We start from the raw sequence: 22,265 nt of genomic DNA, 5'->3' as shown, positions 1-22,265 counted from the left end.
GATAGACTGGATTAAGAAAATGTGGCACATGTACACGCAGCCATAAAAAATGATGAGTTCATGTCCTTTGTAGGGACATGGATGAAACTGGAAACCATCATTCTCAGTAAACTAACACAAGGACAAAAATCCAAACACCGCATGTTCTCACTCACAGGTGGGAATTGAACAATGAGAATACATGGACACAGGAAGGGGAACATCACACTCCAGGGACTGTTGTGGGGTGGGGGGAGGGGGGGAGGGACAGCATTAGGAGATATACCTAATGCTAAATGACGAGTTAATGGGTGCAGCACATCAACATGGCATATGTATACATATGTAACAAACCTGCACGTTGTGCACATGTACCCTAAAACTTATAATAATAACAATAAAAAGAAAAAAATAAAATAAAAAATAAAAATAAAGAACAATGAGATTAGGAATGGCCAATTTTGCCTTTTATGCCAACTCTGGTAAACTGGTAGTAGCTATTAAAGTCATAAGGAAGAGTATAAATCTTAAAAGTGTGGTAAGAAAGAACACAAAACATAACTGGGATTGATTAGAGATATCGGTAATAGACAGAGGAAAAAGAAATACAAGTATACCTGCCATGGATCTGTAGTTCCTGATATAGATAACAGATAAAAATTAAACGGGCTTTGTTTATACATAAAAAAGTCACAATATTTTAAATGTATATATTATTTTACAGTTTACAAAATGCTTTAATGAATCTATTTCATCTGAAAGTAAAAAATGTCATGAAAGTCAGGTGTTTAAATGTTAGGTGGGTTTATGGCATTTTAAAGACGTCAGTTTTCTGAATAAAGGCATTCTGAGGGGTTGATAAGAGCTGGTTTTGGTGGGTCATAGCAGGGAATTCCAGTCTCAATCAGTATCTTGCCTGAAGGCTGGTTGGTTCTGAAGCTTCGACTCAAGTGCATGTTTTCCAGTTCTACAACATGTACTCTTCTACTATGCTACATCATTTCCTTCATAAACAAGGGGGCCAATATTCTCTTCTTTAAAGGTGTAAAAGTTAAATTCCAATTTCCGGTCCATTCTCACAGAATTTGGTTTCTGCAATTGCCAAGATTGTTCCTAAAAAGTCATCCTCAAAGGACAGAGTCTTACTATAAAATTTCCTGGTTTTCGTTTAAATGACCCATCAAGATTTGTCATTCATGGATTTAGATTGACTTGAACTTTGTTTCTCCTCATAATGAAGTTGCTGAGGGTGCAAAGCTGAGGGTCTAATGACAGGAAGTACTCTGGTAATTGTAAGGAAGAAGATTTATCCTGGTCCCGAGAAAAGTGTAAGTGATATAATGATTGAAGCTTCAGAGAGTAGAGATATTTTACCCATGATTATAAATAAATCCTGACTGAAATCTGCTGGCGTGATGTTAAGTTATGATTCTGAGAAGACAAGCCTAGAGGGACCAGAATAATACAGTCCAGGCATATAGTTTCCTGATGAGCTCACCATTTATGGGGACAAGGCTTGGAATATTTTGAGAAATGAAAGTTAATATATCCTTTATTAGACAATCTTTCTGGTCTATCAGTTTTCTCACTGGACTTTTGATGACGGCTATATGGCAGACAATCTAACACTGAGTTCATTCTGAAGTGCAGGTATTCTTCATTGTTGACGGGAACAATATCCACATACTCCAGGTATCAGAAGACAGAGATGGTTTAGTTGTGGATATTTAAGAGCCAGACATATTTTTCCACTAGTCTCCAGGCTTTTTGATAACCACAGTCTGTATCTGATTCCACTTGCAGCTCTGACACTCAGCATAGTGTCTAGATTAGAGGGGTCATTTTGTGCACGTAAGAGTGGTCTTAAACTCCTTAATGCAGGGTGATGATACCACATATGCCAGTGATCAACTCATTAAGAATTCTAGGGCCAAGCTTGGTGGCTCATGCCTGTAACCCCAGCACTTTGGGAGGCTGAGGCGGGCAGATCACTTGAGGCCAGGAGTTCAAGACCAGCCTGGCCAACATGGTGAAATGCCGTCTCTACTAAAAATACAAAAATTAGCCAGGTGTGGTGATGCATGTTTGTAATCCCAGCTACTCAGGCCGCTGAGGCACGAGAATAGTTTGAACCCAGGAGGTCAAGGGTGCAGTGAGCCAAGATGGTGCCACTGCACTCCAGCCTGGATGACAGAGTGAGACTCTGTCTCAAAAACAAAAAAAAAAAAGAAAAAAAAAGAATTTGACTTATGTGCTATCCCATTTTTGAGGACCTAGGAATGGTAAACATTACAACTTATTTTAAAGTGACATCTTGAAATTTTCTTAAAAAGTGTTGGGACAATATTACTGCAAACTTAGTAAATAAACTCCTGATATGCCAGTGATACCTTTAATTGTACTTTGTGCTGTAAAATCAGAAATGCTATTTCCAGAATGTTAGGTTTTCTGGCCAGAACAAACCACATCACACCATTGAGCAACACTTTTGCTTTGTCTGTGTTGCTGTGGCTTGTATTATTAGTTGACATGTAAGGCAGCGAATATTTTTTCTGGTTTAAGAGACATTAGGTTATCTCTCCACTTGGCTCTATATAGGCAAATTGATCGAGACTGTCACTAGAGGCAATGAAAAAATATAATGTAGGCCTTTTATCTTGGAACTAACATATCCAGGTTTTCTTCTCCATTGGAAACTGTCTTCTTTTGGGGTATTTGTTTTTTTTTCAAAAAGAGGAGAATTATTTGCTATTAAGCTTAGTAAGAGTGAATTCTCTGATTTTTCAAAATAATATGTGGCCACTTAGATGAAGAGAATAGTTGATCTACTGGGGCTAAGGTGATTGTACATTTTTAAAATCAAAATATGTTCATCTAAGAAAGATTTCAGGAACAGTGATTTTTTCCTGTAGACGTTGTTCTTAGGATAGTTAGGTAGTCGGTGGTTATCTGTAGAATATTTTTAACAGATAGGTACTAGAAATGTATCTCCCAACTTTATTCTACTGTTGGCAAAGGAGGTGAATCAGATCACTTAAGATTTTACAGATTTGTTTTCCCCAAAAGTTTTAAACTTGGGTTGGGGAAGCACAAAGATTCATGGCAGCTTGCCTGCATTAACTTTATAGTATTGAAATTGAAATGATAGAAAGGTGAAGCTTAGAATTAAAAAAGGAATATTGGTTCACACCTGTAATCTCAGCACTTTGGGAGGCTGAGGCGGGAAAATCACTTGAAGCCAGGAGTTCAAGACCAGTCTGGGCAACAAAGTGAGACTTCCCCTGCCTGCTGCCCCTCAAGGGAATGTTATAAATACCTGAAGATGTCAATAGCAAAGCTGGGAACGGGCTCTCGTTTGTAGTGGATGTTTTGCTGTGCCACCCACACCCCCCTTTAGGACTGCAGAACATATTTTCCCAGCTGTCAGGACTGCTGCCCACATATAACCTTCAGCTGGCAGCCCTCTCTTGGAATTGCCGTTGGCCGACGACAGTGTTTTCCTTAAGGACACTCCTCCTTTCTGGGGTCATCCTGCATCCAATGACTGAATCATGCCATGGTATAAAGTCCTGGTCCCCTTGATCGTATTCTAAAGGCCTGTTCCAGCTCCAGAGCTCTCCGTGGTCTTGGCTGTGGCTTTCGTTGTGGCTACATCAACAGCCCAACTGCTCCCTCTGTCCAGCAGTGCTTCTTTCCTCTCTTACAGGTGTTAATCCTAAGAGAACTTGCCAGTCAACCTCTTATACATAAAGCTCCCTCTAAATCTACTACCCAGGAATCCAACCTAGACCAATAGCTTTGTTTTCTCCATGGTCAATCTAAGGTATTTCCTCTAGCTTTCATAAGGTAGAACAGATGGAATAGTCTTTCTTTGAAATCATTTTCTTCTGAATTCCTGTGTTTTCATAATCTATAGCCATCTATTCACAGAATCCTACTAAGCATCTACAGAAGACAGAGTCTTAGGAGGCTCATTTGGGCAAGGATTTCAGTTTAGGAAAATGCTGAAAGAGAATACATTTCCTGTAAAACATTCAGCAGGCTTATTGTTCAGGTAAAACTTAGTGAGTTGATCATTTTGTTTTCAAAATAGGAAGGCTAAATTGTGTGTCTATTTCTGCATCTGAATAATGCACAATAGGATTTATATAAATTAGGCAGGGCATCTGTAAGATTGATTACTTTTTCTCAGCATATTGTTAAACTAAATTCTCCATGCTATAGCACTACATCTTTCATCATCTCTTATTTTCACCCTCCTCCCTGGCAAAATTGGTGAGAGAGCATCTTCAGCAGCTGACCAGAGACCTCCCAGTGTGATTTTGCCTCAGCATAAGCATTTTGCTAAGAAGAATGGAGAAAAAAGGGAAACATCTGCATTCTTTAAAATAAATAGATTCCAAAGACATGAGCGTTATGTTCATTCTCAACGTAGTGAGATCCTGTTCACCAGTCTGTTATTAGGGGATTAGGGCCAACTGTATGTTTTCCTCTAGCACAGCTCTGATGGTACTGGGATTGAAAAGAACCAGAAACTGCTGCCATCCCCTGAGTGTCTTTGTCAGGGGATCATGATTGCAAGCTGTCTTTGGATCAACTGGTTTTAAATGCTAGGAGTGTGCACTGTTGCCATGACTGGGTCCTTTCAGCTCCTATGGTCCAATCTTTTTCTATATAGGTAATACATAATTATTCTGGGAAATGAAGTGAAAAGGAACAGTAAATATAGATTTATTAAGAGCATGGGCTTTGTAGCCAGACAAACTTGGGTTCTGGTCCCAGACCTGCCACTTACATGTGACCTTGGCCAAGTTTTCTTCTATTACTTACTTCTATTCTTCTTTCCAGTTGGCCATTAAAATACTAATACGTGTAATGCCAAAAAATTTAAACAGTACAAAAGAGCATAAAATGGAAACAAAGTCTCTCTTCCATCCCAATTTCCCTCTTCATTTTCTTTCTCTATTGTCAACCACAGTAATTTCTTGTGTATCTTTCAAGAGATTTTCTATGCCTATAAAAATGTATAATATATCCTACATATACTTACTTCTTTTTACATTTCCTAAGAATGTAACTTACAGCATATTTCATATTAGCACATATAGACCTACCTTATCCTTTTCAGTGGCTGTACTGCTTGAGATTAAAGAAGAAACCAACCTCAGTGTTAAGTGGATTGATTGGTTAACTAGGGGAGGTCAATTATATGGAGTGAATGAATCATGATTAAATAAGTGTTTCATTGTACGTCTATCTAATTCCTATTGACGGACATTTTCGTGGCTTCTAATCAATTTCTGTTACAAATAATGCTGCAATAAATATCCTGGTACATTCATATTTGAGTACCTGTAGGATCAGTTTTCAAAGTGTGTGGTCATTTAACTTTTGATAGATACTGCAAAATAAGGCAAAGATCTCAATTTGTATGAACCTCAGTGTCCTATTCTGTAAAATGGAAGTCAAAACAATACCTATCTCTGGGGTTGTTGTGAGGATTAAATGAGATAAGAGATAAGATACATGAATAGTGTTGCCAGATGTAGCAAATTAAAATAGAAGACTCTATTTAAATTTGGATTTCAGATAAGCAATAATAATGTTTTTGTATCAATGTGTCCCAAATATTTCATGGAATATATACTAAAAATAATTTGTTGTTTATCTGAAATTCAAATTTAATGAGGTGTTATTTATTTTATTTGGCGCCCTATACATGAAGGGATCAGTACAGTCCCCGGAATGCAGTAAGCACTAAATAAACATGGAATGCTGTAATTCTTATTAGACATTCAGGCAAATGCTGTCATTCAACAAATGTTTTTGGAAATAATGATTCTATGCTCCTTAATTTATCATTCATTCACTGCATACTTAACTGAGTGCCTGCTGTGAACTAGGCATTATTCTAAGTCCTCAGGACGGAGTGGTGAACAAAAAAGTGTATGAGCAAGGGAATACTTTTGAGTGTTATAAGGCCGACATGTGCTTGAGATTAAAGAAGAAACCAAGCTCAGTGTTAAGTGGATTGATTGGTTAATTAGGGGAGGTCAATTATATTGACCTTTATTATCTACTCTCTCTAGTACCCCAACACTTCTGCAGCTTGTGAGGAAATCCCCTTTTCAGGAATCCGTGTTGCTGGTGGGAAATCAGGAGCATTAGAACATGGAAAGGATGACCTCGATGAACCCATTGAAAATCCCCTCTTTTGTTTCTTAAGCTTTAGCAATGCACTTGCAATATTGCTTCCAAAAGTGTTGCTTAAGGTCAACACTTGATTTTCAGCTTCTGAAAGCAATAGTCTAGTGACATGGAGCATGATAGGTGCTACCTCACTCTCAGACTTGCATTTTCTCAAGGAGATTTTCAGCGAAGTCTAGCAGCTCTTAGTATGCTATGCCTCATCAGGAAGAAGCAGGTTCAGACCAGTTTATCAAAAATTATTAGTTGCAGTTGCTATCTCTTACCTCCTTTTCTTAGAACTCAGAGTTCTGAGAGTAGATATATACTGGCATATTTTTAAAAAATTTTCTTCAAATCTAGTTGCTGTTCTGTGGCAGTTAAACTCCATATGTTTTATAGTGCCTGTGGAATTTAAATTTTATGAATTTTTTACTTGGATTTTGGCTTATTTAGCAATTGGCTTGTGAGTTTGCTAAGGTAAAGACTGTCTTATTATCCCATATGTATTTAAAAAAAACGGATTCTAAGAAGCATTAACTAGATTATGTCAGAGTTTTATACTCTGAAATAATTATATGTTGCTGAAAATTGAGCCACATTTTAAAATCTTATAACTTCCCCTTTCTTTTCAGAATATTCATATACTGCAATTCACCTACAGGAGCTTTTACCTTTTGACAATGGCAAAAGCAAAGTTTGAAGGTGCTGAGTCTGTGGAGCCAGTGTCACCTTCACAGCCCAAAAGGCCATCCTGTGTCCCTCTAGAAGAGCTGTGGTGTAAGATTGCTTTAAACATGAACCCTGAGAACAGCTGCATCACACATGTAGAGCCAGGGAGTGTCTGCTTTCATGTTTCAAGTTGGTGACAAAACCCAATCACCATACAAGCTAAAATTTTAGAAGTCTAGAAATATTTTGAAGATGAGTTTTAAAGCAAATCATTTTGTCTGCCCCTCCAGTTCTGCTGGGATATTTTTTATGTATTATTGTCAGTGGTGGTGGGTGTAGGTAGGACAAGAAAAAATGATTGGATTCAAAATATAGATTATTTAAATTTGTTTACAGGTCTTTATCAGTTTATGCTTATTCAGCAAGTTTGGGTACTTCTGTTGCTATGACCCTTAGTGCTCATTAAATGTATCTCTGAGTTCCTAGTTAAGTGCAGTTATATGTATTAATATTTGATAAGACAGAATAGGGGATAATGTAAAAACTCCTCTGATTGTATTGTACATACTAATTGTTCTACAGGGATATATTCAAATCAGCGGTTAAGCAAGGCATCTCACACAGCCTATGGTTTACCAATATCTCCAGGCTCTTTTTCTGTAAACTCTAGTTACATTTGTAGAGTGTTACTTTCTCCTCTTTAAAATAACCTGTTTTGTACTTCTTTTTCTTACTCTTCGTTCAGTTTTGATAACTTTGTCAAATCATAAGACAATTTCCTCTCATGATCTTACTTTGTGAGGGCTGTGCTTTCTTCTTGTTAGGGTTCTGTCCACAAATCTGAAAACTGTGTCCAATTGTCCATTGTAAAGGTTATTGATGAAGTAGTTTGGATTGTGCTAGAATTGGCGTCTACATCCAGGACTACTGCCTATTGTTTCTTGTATAATCCTTCCTAGAGCTTGTGCTATACAAGTTGAAAGAATAAGAGTTTGGAAATAAAACACAATATCATCTTGACTTCTTCCTGAGGCAGGTGCACTTTCAGTAGAGACTTCAAGGCAATTTGGTAGCAGTGCAGTTTCCAAAAGTGACACAATAGCCTTCTCCGTCCACTCATGCCCATTTTTTCTAAGATGCTGTTTGCTGAGAAGTGTCACTAAGGTGCCAGAGGAGGTGTCTCTAGGAGAAATTAACCAGCACATAATTCATACCTGTAAAGATAAAGTTCTTCAAACTTTCCTAGGTTCTTCTATTGTTGTCAAACTAGATAAAGTTCAGAAAAGTGTAGCATTGGAAAAATGATTGAATTCTGGCTAGAGATGAAAATACTGCAATTGAAAAATTTCCAGAACAACATGTACTTGGATCTGTATTAAAGAAAAATTCTTTGAGTGTTTAAGCCAAATGATCCAGCAGAGTTGATAGTGTGAGGCATATTTCACAGTTGAATAAATATTTAAAACTATTTTCCAGCCTATAAAACAAGTAAATTAGGTTATTTTTTTTTTAAAGTACAATGAAATTAACCTGTTCACCTCAACTTGTTGGGCAAACCTGCTCTACTCATCCCAACCTTTTCTCTTAGAAGGGAATCTCTGAGAAAGAAATGTGATGAAAACTTCCAAGTTGGAAAACAAAGCTGGTTTACATTTCAGGAAATTTCAGAAGGAATGATTAGCATCATGGTATACTGGCCCAGGTGGTCTGTATCCAGAGGGCCTGTCTGGTTTTGGGCAGCCCGGACTAACTTGTCATCAGGGGCCAAATTCAATGGACACAACAGCTTTTCATAATAAACCCCTTTGAACTGGGTGGAGGGTGGTCTTGGGGCTCCATCATATACATGACCTGCACAGAAAGCAGTGCAGTAGATTGACTGTGTTGTTCTCTATTCTGAGCTGCTGTCCTGTTAGAATACCACCAAGCCTGTCCTTCATCCTCAGTGCTTGTTTGTAGGTAGTCCTTCTCATTCAGTCTTCCAAGGCTTCTTTTATCATGCTTTGTTGTTCTTGTCCTTTCTAGAGTTTAACGTATTTTTCCTTTTACTTGCATTTTAGCTATTGCTCTACCTTGCCACTGTCTCCTTTGCTTTCTTGCCTCCAGTTAAATAGACTTGTGAGGCAATGGCAATGATACTTCTGTTTTTATTAATCAAGAGTTTGAAAAGAATGTCAGTGACTAAAATTTATTGAGATTTCATAGCTGCTGCATAAAGCTGGCACCATAGGTGGTGGAAAGAGTGCTCAGCCAAGAGTTTAGCATTTGAGTTCAGCCCAGGAATACCACTAACTCACTGGGTATCTTTGACCAATCACTTAACCTCTCTGGGCCTTTGTTCCCATGTTAATGTAAGACCATTTTGAATTTAACATACTAGGAAAGTCTTGTCTGCTTCCTCTGTTATATGATGCAACATTGTGAATACATTCCCTTGGTTATACTTTCGATTCTTCATTCTTGAAAAAAATTAATTTTGTTTTTGTTTTTAGACTACAGAATGAAAAATGGATGAATGTCAAAGTGGGAGACATCATTAAATTAGAAAATAACCAATTTGTTGCTGTGAGTATTCAATATTGTTTAAATAATTTATCTCAGATTAAAGTAGCATATATATGAAAGTATTTACAATTGCAAATTTAGTAAATCCTTACTAATCCAGAATAATTATCATCAGTATGTATTAGTAAAAAGTCTCAATTATAAAATATTTTAAAAGACGTTGATTTATTAGTTTCAATGATATGGCAACTCACATAAGGTTGAATGAGTATCACCTTGTCTATTTCCCTAGAGATCTTTTAAATTAATAGGAACAAAAGATTTTAAATTAGCCAATATTTGATGTAAATAAGAGTTTTTAAAATGCTCCTGAGTACTTTAAAAGTCTGCTCTCACATATTTTGTGATTAGTACTGTTAATATCCTGATTAGTACTGTTAATTTACAGTATATTAAAAAAAATAAGCCAGAGAAAGAGAATAGATGTTTCTTTCTTAAAAATTAGAAAATGTGTATTGATTGTGCTGAATTAATAACGTTATTAATGAGATTTTACTTTATCAAATATACTATAATTTATATACTCAAATGGCCTATGTTATAATTTCCTTAATAAAATTCAAGGGATTAGTCTAATCACTAAAATATATGCAACTAACTATAGTTCAAATTAAATTTAAGGTAACAAAAGTTATTGAGATCAGAGATTAAAAAATTCAAGTTATTGTATTGTTTATGTCAAATATATATTAGATTACATATGGAATTTCTTGTGTTGAGTGCTATTTTGTGTATCAAGTTGAGACATTTTACCACAGGGAAAAAAACATGGCCCCAAGAGTTATTAACAAGAACAACAGCTCAGTTAAGAGTCCTAAACATTCACTTTCAGCAGCAGTCTTCTTTCATTAGTGCACCATCTGTGTATACTGAATTCTCCAGAACAACCCACACTAAGGAGACTATTCAGTAGACAGGCCATTCACAAAAGACTTCACACTTTAAGGAGAGAAGTGCTTATTTCTCTGGTAACCACAATGCTTTGGAAAATAGCTGGGAACCAAAAATAAACAAAAAGGTGTCGGCAGCCAGAACAGAGGTCTCAAAGTCCACCCTGGTTAAGCTCCTTAGAAGTAGAACAGTTTGCCAGGTTCTCACTCGCAATCTATTTACTTTTATTTAAGCCACAATTTACATTTGCATATCCGTCTTATTTTTCAGCTCCTTAAAGATTAGGAATAATACCCTGGAAGGTGGTGTCTGTTAGAACATAGAATCGAGGTAGCTCCAGTGTAAGGGCACTAGATGGGGAACTGGGTGAGAACTGAGGCTTTGCTTCATTCTTTCAGTGACAGTAAGGACTTTATCTTCTTTGCCTTTGGTTTGTCCATGTGTCAAGTAAGATGCTAGACCACTATAGGATCTCGAAAATCCATTCCATGCTGTGATTCTCTGTCTCAGCTGACACTAGACTATACGATTCTTGCAGGCAAAGCGCCTGTTGACTTGCCTGTTCTGCAACGCTTGGTGCCATGTTCCATCAACAGGGGCATTTGGTAAATGTTGGCTGAATAATTAAGTGTTGGTCTTTGTAAGAAAGAAGACAGGAAAAAAAAGGAAAGTAGATATAAATTTACAAAAATTCACATGTTCTGGATCAATGGGATACCAGTAAACAGTATCTGCCCTAATTAAAGATCACGTATATTCAGGGTTCTTTGTCTAAGAAGAAAGGGCTCCAGGCAAATCGTTCGAGTTCTACTCTCAATTAAAATGATTACAATGAAAGAGTTTTGGTGCTTCTAAGTGGATAACCTTAACTTATAAAAAAGGGACACGTGGAATTCTAAGATGTGTGCATTCAAATGTTTTTGGCAATGACTTCAGCTAGTTAGTGTCAGATTATTGAGGAATTAGCGTAAACTGATACATGCCACACACTTAACTATCATTTTATTTGGAATAGAATATTTCAGGGGCAATGCTAGGTATGTTTTTACTTCAGGTATTCAGTAAAAACAATGAGTGTTAGGAGCCCCATGAACGTGCTCTAACAAGGGTGAACATCGGACTGGACTCACTTATTTACTAACGCCGTAATGTGCTGATTTATCACATTTTTAGCAGTGGGTCCAGAAATGCAGCGGTCAAATCTACGTCTCAAAGCTTTTAACTCTATGGTGCCTCATGGCCAGCATATCTAGGCTCCAATTGGCCCTCTAGCCTTTATATTTGAATTTGTATTTTCCTTGGTCTTTGTTTTTAATTTGGTTATATTTTCTATATTATGGTATGTGTGCTTACTTGCTATTGCAAAAGCTTCAATGAAATGAAATACAGAAGGCAAGCACAAGTGCAATTGAAGAGCAGAATTTTGAATTTTAATTAATTTAGATTTAAATAGCTACATGTGATTTGTGGCTACTGTGTTAGACACAGATGTGGCCTTTTATGGTGGTTCCCATGATGGGGTGAGAATGCTTATTTTCCACTCTTCCTCCTGTTATCATTTGGAGGGACAGCACCAAAATAACCCTCTAAGTGTCTTTCATCCAGTTGCTTACTCCTCTCTCCTAGGAGTGACTTCTCTGATTGGTGAGTTTGGGAGCTGGGAGTGGCGCACATGACCTAGGTGATGCTTCCTTAATTCTTGTTCTCTTTGAGCTGCACCTGTGTGCAGAGAGTCTGTTCTGCTCTGCTCTTCCACGCTATCAATTTTACAGAAGCAAATCCATGTGGTGGGGGTATTGGGAGGGCCAGGGCAACTTAGAGCTTCTGGCATCTGTGGCTCGATGAGTTTGTCTAACAGGAGTGAAGCCCATTTGGGCCACAGACCTAAAGCCTTGTCTTTATCAATAATAACAGCTTTATCAAAAAAAAAGATATTTTTATCTCCATTGTTCTCTGACTCCTACAAATGTAGTTCTGTTGGCCTAATCTTTGGATAACTGAGGATGGGAGTCCTTCAAATCCACCTCACCGAACCTCTTGATTAGGTAATTTTGTTCAAAGTTTTTCCACGTCTATCTAGTCAGCACCTACAAAACCATTTTCAAAGGCAAGAAAAGTTTTTTTAGGTGAACCATTGGAATCACTTAGGAGTACTAATATATCTCCCTGCACCCTGGTATCAGCTGGCGGGGGCTTCAGAGAGCTTATATTCAGGGGGGCAAAACTTATGGGCCCCTGAAAGAGACCCACTTAGGAGTTATACTGAAGTAGATTTGGGGGAAACCAAGTCATGAAGGTCATGAAAACAATTGCTAGCATTTATTGGCCATGCGCCACATGCCAGACAATATTAACAAGCACTTCATGTGATGAACTCATTTAATCCTCACATTAGCCCAGTAAGGGCAGGTTATGTAGTATCCTTATTGCTCTCACTTTACAGATGAGAAAACAGAGGCACAGTGCCGTCAAATAGCTTGCCAATGGGACATTCAGGAGTTCAGTCTATGCAATGTAGCTCAAGTGCCCCCACGTCCAACCACTACCATTTGCTGTTCCTGACTCCATTGGAACAGTCATCCTCATTGACTTGAGTCTGGGCTACCAGAGTTAGGGGCTCTGGGCTTGGATGCTGGAAGCCAAGTGATCAGAAAATATGTTGTGCCCAGTGCAGATGCATAACTTCTAGCTGTTCAAACTTAGAATTTGCAACCTGATTTATGTCAGTTTATCAGTAAATTTTAAGCAAGGAAAAAAGCTCACCAGCGATTGCCAATTAGCTGGCATATTCAGAAGTTACTTGCCTTTTTTTTTTTTTTTTTTATGTAGGTAACTCCCTTGTTCTGCATTTGTATATACATTTTAAAATTCAAGAATACTTTTGGGCTGAATTGCCAGAATTCCTCATTTTTTGGAGGGACCAGGAAAAATGCAGAGTATAATTCAGATACCACAAGGAGTCTGACTTGCATTAGAAGAACCAAATAAATTTTGTTAGAAAAACATACTGCAGAGTTCCTGATACCACCGGAACTCAGACCATGGGAGCCAGGCGTACCTTTCTCCTTCACTGGACAGCAATGCTCTTGTGTTGTTTCACTTTTCTTAGCTGATGGTAGAAATAAAATCCTTACTGGGCATGAGCATATTTGAACATTACTAGAATTGAGCTGTTTAGCTTGTTTGAAAAGTCCTTCCTTTCCCTCCACAAAAAGGCATTCATAGAATTGTTGTTTTAAAACCAAGGCATTCTTCTGATACAGGAATTGACAATTTTATTCTTCGGAAATGATAGGGCTAGAAAGATTAATTTGACCTAAACTCCAGGCGTGACTGGGGTGGGCTTTTTCTCTTTCTTGACTCATCAGGGAATTCCATCTATACTTTTTCAACACCTATCTTGGACACACTTCCAGAGAGGCCTTTTTTTTTCTTTTTTTTTGTGGTCTCATTGCCCTCATTGATCTTTTAAGTTTTATAACTTCACATCAGAGTTGCTTGTTGTTCCAACCTATTTTCTGTAAATAAACCATCTCTATCTTTCTATCTCTTTCTGTCTGTGTCTCTCTGATATATATCTATTTGTCATGTTTATACGACAGTAGAAAGTGGGGGTAAAATATTCAGGCAAGGATTTTTTTTTTTTTGACTAGAGGAACAGCCTGCCTGTTAATAAATTTTATGATGTCCATTATTATTCTCAGCCTTCCTTCTCTTCTTTATCACCATCTTTTTCTTATTCTTCTCAAATCACTGTAATTAGAAAAACAATGATCTATCTAGTACATATTAGTAATCAATATGTATTTATTGGACCTGAAATTTAAATTTTAAATACAAATGTTACCTATTACCATACAAACTTCGTTTTTAGGATCTCATTCTCATTTTTTGACTCAATGCATGAGCTATTTTGTTTTTTTATTTTTATTTTGGGATTAAAATAAAAGATAATGTTGTAGATGATAGAGAAGATGAAGAACTCTATGTGTGAGAATGGCCTAAAAAATAAAAGGAGATCCAAAAGTGTTCAACTTCATTCTACAAATTTATCTTTCCATCAGGTCATGGAGCCACAATCCGAATATTCTTTCACCATTGTAGTTTTGATTTTTGAACACCAACAAAGCAAAACAAAACATAAAACAAAGCGAAATACTTTCTGTTTTTCGTAGTTGTGTTCCAGTGATTTAGTAGCCCACCAGAGGAAAAGAGCATACATTTTGGGATCAGAAGTTCTAAATTCTAGTTCCAGCTCTGCAATTTAAGCTATATGCGTGTTCCATGAGGATTGTGTTAAGCCTCTTGGGCCCCTGGGTTCCTCAATGACTTTGGAAGGGCCATGGGCTTTACGTGAGTTAATTAATTTAGTTCTTCTGGTGGGTGTGGTAAGTCTATTCCTCCCTCACTCCTGGGCCAGATATGACCTCCCGGGTTCCTCATCCATACAATGGGAATAATATTACTCACTCACAGGGTTGTTAAGAGAGTAAAACGACACAATTATGAGAGAGGGTTTTATAAATCCTTAAAGAATTGTATGGCTTTAAGGTGTTATCATTGCTTTACATTTTACTTTATTCTTTAACTCAACAAACATTAATTATGCCCAATAAACCTATGAGGACAATGTGTTTGGCTCTGAGGACCCAAATATGTTCAGTGCATTCTTTTCAGATTCCCTCTGATGGGAATATTTGTTTTCTGTTGCCCATGGAAGTTGGGGAAGGGGCGTTGTGTTGGAAAACACCGGTTCCTTCATGGAGGACATAGCAGAGCCTCTCCTGGCAGAGCAAGGAGAAAAGGCACTAATAATTCACAAAAGAAAATATGGGGCATATGATAGGTGGTTCTGATGGGAATTAATGATACCCTGGCCCGCCTGTGAGTTCGGATATTCATGCGTTTCCTTTCCTCTTTTTTACTCCTGCTAGTCATTCCGCCTTGGGGACCTCCTTTCACGGCATCTAGAATCTTCCATGATACCCTTCCTCAACTACCAACCCAACATTGCATTCTCATTTGCCCTCCTTTCATAGCATTTTGTTAATGAGCCTCTTAGAACCCTTATATTCTGCCTTTATTAAATTATACAAATCGTTGAAGCAAAGAGGTTTTTACTCATTTTGATATCCCTTGCAGTATATGCCTCATACTGCCCAGATTCAAATCCTGGCTCCTCCACTTGCTGTGTGGCCTTGAGGAAGTTACAGAACCCCTCTGGGCCTTACTTTGCTCATCTGTAAAGTGGAGATAACAATAGGACCTGCGCTACAGGATTTCTGTGAACGTTAAATAAAATAGCGCGTGTGAAGCTCTTAGGATGGTGCTGGACACATAGTAAACCCTCACTAAATATCAGCTACATTATTTGGAATCATAAACACCTACATCTGGAGCACAAGCTTCTGGATCAACTAGGAATTGGGTCCCTGGAGGATTTACTGGAGGCGTCAGCTCGAAGAGGCCTGCTGTGAGACTCAGAGGCCTGGGGAAGGTGGGCCCCAAAATCCATGTGTTGCCCCACTCCTGGCACAGCACCTCTGGCAAACGGGTGACAAGGGATGAGCAGGGCTTTTTCTGCAGCTCTCCTGCCCTTTCCTTTTCAGAATTATGACTGAGTGCACTAGAAAATAGGCCTGCCTGCATGACAATGAGCGCATTGACCGCTTACCTTCCTGGCCCTGCTGGGCCTTCCCTTCACACTCCCTCCTCAACCACAGTGAATTAATGCCTTGAAGGACGAGGTTAACAAAAGGGAATAGGAGGCCTCAGCAGAGGGACAGGGAGAAGGGAGGATGGATGAAGGGAGTCCAGCACGGCGATCAAGAAGTAGGAAAGCAGGAGGAAGGTTCAGAGAACATCAAAGAAAAAGGTGGTAACTGGGGAGAAGGGCAGAGGTGGGGAAGGTAGGCGTCTTGGTCCTGGAGAGTACAGTGAGCAGGAACAGTTAGCCTGGAACCTGTGGGGGTCAGCCTGTGGGAAGCTGGGTCACTGCTCAGGAGAGAATCTGACCGCCAGATGGCAGTGGCGCCTCAGTCACATGTTCCTAGCCAGCTGTGTGCAGGGACTCCACCCCTTGTTTACCATGGTGTGAGTGTCAGTGCAGCCCCGCCCAGTCTTCAACAGTAACACTGGATTCCAGTTCCAAAGAAAAGCAGCCCTGGGTACAAATAGGCATCTTTCTCTATATTCAATCACAGATTCTTAGGATTAGAGAATTTTGGATTTTGTTTAAAATGAGCCTTTTAAGCTCAGGGGAAGAGAGGTGCAGGCCCACAGACTGACTGTTAAGCTCTATTGCTGTTTAGTGCCTTGTGCCTGCTTTTATGCATTGAAATTTAAATGTGGGAAATAAGATCAAGGTGAATTTTCAAAAAAATTTTTTTTCCCTTTAAAATCAGGATGGGTAGTTTTTGGCCCAAGAGCGGCATCACTTTCTTTATGTGGCTTTGCTCTGTTCACAGTGTGACAGGTCAGAAAATTTCTGCCTCGACAAGCTTCTGTGGCTCTTCGATTCAGAGTTGTGTAAGAGCCTTGGTAATGCAAACCCACTTATTCCTTTAGGGGCTGTCACAGGGTATTTTTCCCCAGCTCTGTTTTATCCCAGTTCAGACAAACCCCACCCCCCGACGACACACACACACACACACACACACACACACACACACACACACACCCTATTTTTGATTTGCAAATTTAAAAGCTTGAGACAATCAAGAAAGTAAATTGATTCTAAATTTAACCCCCAAGATTCAAGAACAAAGCAATTCTAATATTTTTAAAAATAAAGGTAAGAAAATGTCACAGATTTGGAATGCCAATCATACATTCAGACATAGCTAGAAAATTGTTAGGCTAATGTCTCAAGCTGAATTGCTAAAATTTAAGCCAATTCTTTTTAGACATTCAGACCCTTCAAAATTTTATAAAAACACTTATTTTTAAAATAAGTTTAGAAATTTGAAATAAAATCGATAAGCACTTTGCCAATTTAGAGAGCTACCGGGGTTCTAAAACTGAATTGTGATAGGTGATATGCAAAGCTCAACTGGACATCAGAATAGAACTGTTTATCTCTGAAAAACCCAAACTACTCAGTCTCTGATTTTTTCCCACTGCCTTTGACTACATTTTCTCTTCTGTCTCTTTTCCTTAGTCCCTACTTTATCTTAGCTCTCCTCTTTCTTGCTCCATACCATCTTTCACTTTTTTCTTTCCACCTTTGTCTCTTTCTTAACTTCCCTGCCCCTCTTATTTTTATTTTATTTTTTTAGTTTCCTCCATCTATTTCCCTTCTGTCTTTTCCCCATCTCCTTTGCCTGCTCCCTGCTTTTAACTGATGACACTAGGTAATTAAAGTTTGTGCATATATTTCCAATTATTTATTGGAGAGAGTTTTATGTCAGTAATTATCAAAGCAAGAAAATAGAATTTATATGTTTCATCCAAAAAAGGTGGATCAAGTGGCTATTAATTCATATGATAGCTCCTTTCCTTGCTTATGTTGTGGTAGTCAAGGGGCATATAAAGGAGAAACAGGGAAGAGGGAGGGTTTGGTTCAGGGCATATGACATAGAGGTAGAACAGGATCTCACTTCTTTTACTTTGTTTCTAAGGCTCTGTTGGCTCGTTAGTAGTCAAGAGGTGATACACTGTAGAAGACTTTCAACCAGTCTAACTTCTCAAGTGTTCTTTTGTTATGGTTTTTGGAAATAGGCTGATTTACTTCTCCTATCAAGTAGTGAGCCACATGGTCTCTGTTACGTTGAAACTGCTGAGCTTGATGGGTAAGTTATTAAAATTAGAATAATTCAGTTGGTTTTTAATTTATTTAAAAGTAATGTCTTTAGAGATAAGACTTAACCTTGTTCAGTATCTTCTTGGGAGACATAGGATTTACATTGCAAGGTCCATAGTTAATTACTCTGCAGTAATTTTGAAACTGTCTTTTCTCTTAAATTTATTTTCTTGCAGAAACACTGAGCGAAACTTATATACAGGAATAACTTTACATAGAGAATCTTCAGTAAGATTCCTTAGATTTTTTTTTTTAAAGTTTTTTCTTGTTTTGATTTCAAGTGATTTTACAGGGAAAATGAGAAGGGTAGAGATCAAGATTCCCTGAGGAGGGAAGGAAGGACTGATGTTACTTTAAAAGGCAACCTTTTGGAACTGTGTCAAATGAAGACATAGAAAAAGAAGAGAGAAACAGAGTATGATGTAGTTTTGATGTTGATATTAATTTAGAATTTAGTTATAGATCATATAGCAGTTCTGTTTCAGAGGATTTAATTTGTCTGGCATAAAAACATTTATTGAATGCTTACATTTTAATGACACTATGTATTTGCATTCTTTAGATGGAATTTATCATTTAATCCTGATGTAGGTAGTATATAATTATGCCCTATTGTACAGGCAATGAAATCAAGGCTTAGAGAGCCCAGGTAATTTGTCCAAAGCATCTGAAGAGTGAAGTCAGGACTCGAACCTGGCAGTCTGACACCGGAGTCCATGGTTTTAACTCCATAGACTATTATTGCCATATTGAGCTATTCAAATAGTGCTTTAGTCTTTGGGACCCTACTTTGGGCAGAACAGTTTAAACACAACTGAAATAGTTCTGAGAGGAACATTTATGGCATACATTTGAAAAGAGAAAAATTCTCAAATAATCTCATCATTCATCTAAAGAACCTAGAAAACAGCAAAATAAGCCCAAAAGAAGCAGAAGGAAGGAGCTAATAAGATAAGAGCAGAAATTAATAGACTTGAAAACAAACAAACAAAAAATAAAGAAAATCAACGACACAGAGCTAGTTCTTTGGAAACATCAATACAAGTGACAAACCTCTAAGAATACTGATAAAGGAAAAAAAAAGACACAAATTAGCAATATTATGCATGAACCATGGCAATTTGGTGTAGATCCTGCAGACATTATAAAGGTAAAAAAGAAATACTACAAACAACTGCGCACACATAAATTTGACAATTTAGAAGAAATGGACCACTTTCTCAGAAAAACAGACTATACACTTAATATGAAATAGATGATTTGAATAGCTCTATAAGTATTACAGAATTGATTTTAAATGTAAAGTATAAAAAGCTTTGAGGAAAAAAATAGGAGGAAATCTTTGAAACCTAGAGCTGGCTAGTCAGATTCTTAGACTTGACACAGAAAACATAATCCATAAAAGGAAAACTTTGATAAACTGGACTTCATGAAATTAAAAATTTTTATTCCACAGAAGTCCCTGTTAGGAGGACTTAAACAGACTGGAAGAAAATATTTGTAAACCATCTATTTGACCAGGGACTTGTACCTTGAATATATTTTTAAAAAACTTCTTAAAACTCAATAGTAAAAAAAAAAAAAAATCCCATTTGAAAACAGGCAAATATCATAAAGAGACATTTCACCAAAGAGGACATACAAATGGCAAATAAGCACATGAAAAGATGCCCAACATCATTAACTACTGAGGAAATACAAGCTAAAACTACAATGAGATCTCACTATAGACCTATCAGAATGGCTAAAATGAAAAAGAGTGACAACTCCAAATGCTAGCAAGGAAGTAGGGAAACAGGATCATTCATACATTGTGGGTAGGGATGTAACCTGCTACAATCACTCTGGAAAATGGTTTTGTAGTTTCTTAAAAACTGAACATGCAGTTAACATACAACCCAACGATTTCACCCCTGGGCATTTATCCCAGAGAAATGAAGACATGTTTGTACAAATACCTGTACATGAATGTTTATGGTGGATTTATTCATAACATCCAGAAATGGAAACAACTTGAATATCCTTCAATAAGTCAATGGTTGAATAAATTGTGGTACGTCCATACCATGGAATACTACTTAGCAGTAAAAATGAGTGAACTACTGATACATGTAACACTCTGGATGAATCTTCAGAGAATTATACTGACTAAAAATAGCCAATCCCAAAGTTCACATATAGTATAATTCTGTTTATAAAATTTTGCCTTTTGAAAAGGCAAAATCATGGAAATAGAGAACAGATTAGTAGTTGCCAGGTGTTAAGATGGGGTGGGAAAGACAGCTATGGAGCACAACATGAGGGATCCCATAGTAATAGAAATGTTCTGTATCTTAACTATTTCAATATCAGTATTTTGGTTGTGATATTATACTATATTTTGCAAGATGTGAAACTGTAGTAAGATGCAATTCTGAATAAGGGGTACACAGCATCTTTTGGTATTGTTTCTTATGCTGAAAATCACTTTGAAGTTTATCAAGATACTCAGGTAGATTAAGCAAGAGTGTGGAATGACAATGAAGGCATTAATCAGGAGTCTTGAAAAATACTTTTTAAAAGTATCAAGAAGGCCTATGTGTGATTATTCTTCCTCTTTTGTTTTTCACATTTGAAGGTAGAAGTGAAATAGTGGAAGAGATCCTGAGGAAGTAATTCAAAATGATGATAAACTTTGATAAATGACATGACATGACATAGATTAGGGCTAAAGAACTAGGGCTATCTGGCTTTTTTGGTGTGACTATTTCAGTTATTTGAACAGTTGTTTAAGTGGATGGACATGTTTACCCTTTAGCTTCTATACCACTTATCTCACTCTTGTCCGTCAAGCCCAGCTCAATTTCTGCTTCATCTATGAAGTTCTTGACTATCTCAATTCCTACTCATCTCTGCCTCCTAGGAATCAGCAGGTTTTGATTAATAAGATTACCTTTAAACAAACTAGCTTGAATTATACATCCAACTTAGTCTTTCCTGAAGAAGGCTATTTTAGCAATGGGTATTCCTTGAGTTGGACTCATATTGTCCTACATGATTGTGAAATTCATTTATGGAAGGTTAAGATTGGATGCCTTCTTAGGTACCTGCTTTTTGGCTGTCTAAAATGAGTTATTTCATGGGTTTGCGTAAAATTCCACACAGTGATGTTTGCTTTTTCACCTACCACTTGTTTTCCCCAAGGGGATCGTCATCCTCTTGGGGCAGCATTGAGTATCTTGGGTGACTGGGGCATGTATTTAATCAATATTTGTTGACTGAATGAAAGCACCACTAAACACTTCCATAAAAGATAGAACTCTGATAGCTGATCTTAAGCTACAGTATAAGAATTAGGCTGAATTCAGTGAAAAAACTGGGATGGCAAGCCCTTAAAACAAGACGTAAGTGATGGCCATAGAATCTTAACTGCTGGCCATTTATGAGTATCAGAGAGCCATCTGTCCAAAACATGTGTGGTCTCACCTATAAGAAGATGCCCAACTCACTGTGACTGGCTGAGCTTGTCTAGGTTGTCTATTTTAGACTTATGGGTTTCTTGGATTGATTCTCCAAGAAAATGAAAGCTATATTCCTTTTCCCATTTAAATTTCAGCTGCTGTGAAATTAGTCATGACCATCTTTTGCAAGTCAAACTCCTATGTAGATAGTAGACTCTGGAGTGATAGTAGCCTCCTTTATTTGGCAACTGTGTTCCTATTCTGAATGTGTTTTGTAACTCATGCATGATGTCTGAGTAGGTTCAAATGAAACCATATTTGTTATGTCCTCTGTTCTTTCAAACTGCAAAACAGATCAGTGTGTTGCTATAAAGATGTGCCATGGGTAGAATGCCAACTCTTAGGAGTCCAAGAAGCCCTGCCCACTTTCCTGAAACAGTGAGCGAAGTGTGAATGACATTCAAAGGAGAGTTTCTTGGATCTCTTGGGTTTGGCTTTGCATGTACTACACCCACCTGATTGCTTTGGTAGGATGCTGTTGGGCTGTTTCGTATAAAAATTCATGTCATGTCAATAATTTCACAGGGAAACGAACCTAAAAGTCCGCCATGCACTATCAGTTACTTCAGAACTTGGAGCAGATATCAGCAAACTTGCAAGATTTGATGGTAAGTATTTTAAACAGATAAACAAACAAAAATCTCAAACCCAAAAAGTAATGCAATAAACTA

At 37.6% G+C, this 22,265-nt stretch overlaps 1 protein-coding gene across 1 annotated transcript in view; it reads left to right on the top strand.

The window, feature by feature from the left end:
* Positions 1 to 22,265, top strand: part of ATP8B4 (ATPase phospholipid transporting 8B4 (putative)) — a 261,101-nt gene that overhangs the window by 97,884 nt on the left and 140,952 nt on the right. Inside the window, exons 7-9 of the mRNA XM_032174818.2 lie at positions 9,330 to 9,402; positions 18,013 to 18,083; positions 22,120 to 22,202. Coding sequence (XP_032030709.1) covers positions 9,330 to 9,402; positions 18,013 to 18,083; positions 22,120 to 22,202 — 227 coding nt within the window. The remainder of the gene's footprint in view (positions 1 to 9,329; positions 9,403 to 18,012; positions 18,084 to 22,119; positions 22,203 to 22,265) is intronic.

This window comes from Hylobates moloch, unplaced genomic scaffold, assembly GCF_009828535.3.
Source record: "Hylobates moloch isolate HMO894 unplaced genomic scaffold, HMol_V3 SCAFFOLD_14, whole genome shotgun sequence".
In the NCBI taxonomy this organism is placed as follows: Eukaryota; Metazoa; Chordata; class Mammalia; order Primates; family Hylobatidae; genus Hylobates; species Hylobates moloch.
This window is presented reverse-complemented; position numbering and strand designations above follow the sequence as displayed.